The 3263-nt window shown below is 37.3% G+C and overlaps 1 protein-coding gene across 1 annotated transcript; it reads left to right on the top strand.

The window, feature by feature from the left end:
* Positions 1 to 2510, top strand: LOC145426057 (lymphocyte antigen 75-like). The gene is made up of 5 exons (XM_080299610.1): positions 1 to 67; positions 212 to 589; positions 690 to 1049; positions 1192 to 1283; positions 1421 to 2510. Exons 1-5 carry the CDS (start codon positions 28 to 30, stop codon positions 1514 to 1516), a joined length of 966 nt encoding a protein of 321 aa, XP_080155736.1. The 5' UTR covers positions 1 to 27; the 3' UTR covers positions 1517 to 2510.
* Positions 2511 to 3263: the final 753 nt, after the last annotated feature.

Here is a 3263-nt window from a genome sequence, read left to right as displayed (position 1 = left end):
GACTCAAACAACCCATACAGTAATATCATGCAGAAGAGGATCTTATTGGTTTTTTTACATCTTACAGGTCAGTGAATTCTCTGATAAATTTCTAATAATGCTTTGTATATTAACATACAGTCAAAGTGTTTTAAGGTACTGATGGGTTATTTATAAAGAGAATGAGACTACGGATACAATCTTAAACAAATCGAAATTGCTACTTTCACAGGGTGGCACATCTCCACCTGCCTGTATCGTCAGTATCACTATGTTACTGATGCAAAGAACTGGACCATGGCTCAGACCTATTGTAGACAGAGATATAAAGACCTGGCAACTATTGACAACATGGTCCAAATGAACCAGTTGAGGAACATAGTATCTTCAACTGGTAACGACGCTGAGATCTGGATCGGTCTGTACGCTAAAATTGCCTGGATGTGGTCAGATAGGACCACAGGACGTGGGGCTGAATATAGGAACTGGGAAAATAATACTAATGAACCAGATTTTTATGGAGCCAGAGAAACATGCGTCTCCATTGGAGAAGATGGAGGATGGCAGGATGAGATATGGATACAAGAATATCCATTTATCTGTAATAATGGTGAGTACAGAGCAAGACATTTTTTTTTTTGATAAAGATCATTTTAAAATTTACTATGCCGACAGATTCACTTGTGGTTTTACCCAATCCCTAACTACAGGAACACAGCTAGAGCCTGAATTTGTTCTTGTTGATGAAGCAATGGATTGGGGGAGTGCTCAGGCTTGCTGCAGCCAGAACTTCACAAGCCTGGTCACTGTGAAGAACGACATAGAGAACCAGATGGTCCAGAGCTTGGTGCCAAGTGGCGATCGGGCATGGATTGGTTTAAGCAGGCCTAATTGGTTTTTTTGGTCCGATCAGAGCAGATTCAACTTTGGCTATTTTGACAACGTTGCAAACCCGATTGACTCAATGAAAGTCATGTGTGGTGTTTTGGCTTTGAAAAGTTCAGGAAAATTTAGGTTTTTGTCCTGTGAAACAAGCTTACCCTTTGTCTGCTACAACTTCCCTCCACCCGGTGAGTTTCCTTACCTTCAGTGGAAGAGACTGCATTACATTGGGGAAACTCATGTTTAATGCTCATTTATTAACTTTCACATTTCTAGTATGTCAGAATAAAATTCCAGGCATGTTAAATTCCTCTCCCCATTCCATACTAGTAAAACAGCAGATAATTAAGCTGAGACTGAATCCTGGGTCCTCTGCTCTGGATTTGAATGATCCTATTGTGAAATCAGAAATCCTGAAAAAGGTAAGTCCTGAGTTTAAATAGTTCCTTTTTTCAGCCTGATCTCAGGCCAATTAAGAACAAATGTTTAATTAAAAAACAAAACAAATATATTTAAATTTGAGAAAATGTTCTAAATGGCTGCTGTTTGTGTCTCCCAGTTCCAGTTAAGGTTGAACCAGCAAGGAGTGAGCTTTGTCACCCTGACTTGGAGAGAGCAGCCTCATAAATTAGTATTTCAGAAAGAGGAAACATGAAAGAAGACAGAGCTTTGAAATTAGTGCGTCTTTGCTTTATTAATATCCACAATGCATTCCTGAATATTATATTGTAACCCTTTTAAGTAAAATGATAAAATAGATCTTCTTTAATAATATTGTTTGTGTAATGTAGACAATACCTGTGTGAACAGGCATTTTCCTCATAAAGCTATACAGTATAACAATAAAGTTGATTTTTATAGCACCTTTAAAACAGTTCATAGTGTAATAAAAGCCTATTGTAACCTAGTTGTTAATGTCATGCCTTGCCTTGTTACTTTTGCTCATTGCACTCTGATTCCTACTAACAGTTCAAAAAGCCAAATCACCATATCTGGATTCTGATGGGAAAGACCTGCAGTACTATAATAAGTGAAAAGCAACAGATAAATACAGCCAAAAGAAAAATTCTAAAGTTTGTTCTTGCTGTGAGGCAACAGTGCTAACCACCATGCCATCATCATTATTATTATTTGGAGACATTTTCATACATGGAATTTTGAGTGCTTCGCTAGAGTATCTTTGAGATTAATGCAATGTGTTTCCCATTAAGAACGCAGCCTAACAGTGATTTTCTCATTAATGAAATGAGAAAATCACTGGAAATTGGACGGAAAAGACGGGAAACCATGAAAATAGTATAAAGTTTTGTTTTTTCTCTAAAGTGTATTTATCAAATTTAAACAATTGAATGTGTGAGTTACAGTGTAAATTACACTATAAATTTAATAGTGTAGTGTGTAGTATCTGGATTTTCATGCATGACTCAGAAGGAAACATGACAGTTTTCACTGAGGTATCCTCTTGACTCTATAATGTAACATGGCAAAAAATGTAGACAGGTAATTACTCAGGGCCATACAAGTTCATTAACCCATGAGTAGGACAGTATATGAGAAACAGGATCAGCACTGCCAGAACTTAAAAATGACTTCCATATGTGTAATGTAACAATAAATGATTGCTGTTGTGTTTTAGTGAGAAAAGAAAAGTTGCTACCTCTGTGAAATCCTTTGGAAATTCCCCCATAATTTGCATCTATTCTGAATGGCTGCAGGGCACTCGACATGGACTGGTAACTTTGTACATGTCTAAACTTTTCTGTGAAATTCAATTAAATTTTATTCATACTGTGCCAAATCACAGTAGGTGTATGTTGTGGTGTTGAATTATAATTTTCACATGATACTTGACGAGACCGCTTTAAATGAATTGCCCAGTAAATGAATTGCCTAGTAAATAAAAATGAGCACAGAATTCAAAGTACCAACCTAGATGCTCACTTAAACAGCAAGACAGAACAGGCCCTGACCACTCAACACTTTTGCACAGGAGTTGGTGAAATATATTCCCACAACCTCAAAAGTAATGATTTGTATTCAGAGACCAGATTTTGAGCCACAGCTTAAAACTACTTGGTTTGGTTGAGAATTGAGAAACTACTTGGATATTGAGCTTTACACACTGAGCAATCCTTACCTTTAAATCCAACCTCTCTTCTTCCTCTCCTGTGCTGTCTTTCTTGTCTTTCTTCATCTCTGAGTGGAGTTAGTGTTCTTTCTTTTCTCTCCCTGTGAATTAAGCAGCTGGACCTTTAAGTAACAAAACACTGTGACAAACTGCACACAAACAGTTCTTATTCACTTTCAGGTAGAGAGGTGGCAATGAGCAGCAGGTGCGCACAACTGGAAAACTCAAAAATTCTGAAAGTGATCCCTGAATTCTAGTCATTCTTTTATTGGCC

This window comes from Astatotilapia calliptera, chromosome 3, assembly GCF_964374335.1.
Source record: "Astatotilapia calliptera chromosome 3, fAstCal68.1, whole genome shotgun sequence".
Classification (NCBI taxonomy): Eukaryota; Metazoa; Chordata; class Actinopteri; order Cichliformes; family Cichlidae; genus Astatotilapia; species Astatotilapia calliptera.
Note: the sequence above shows the minus strand (reverse complement) of the source record. Positions and strands in the feature narration are given on the sequence as shown.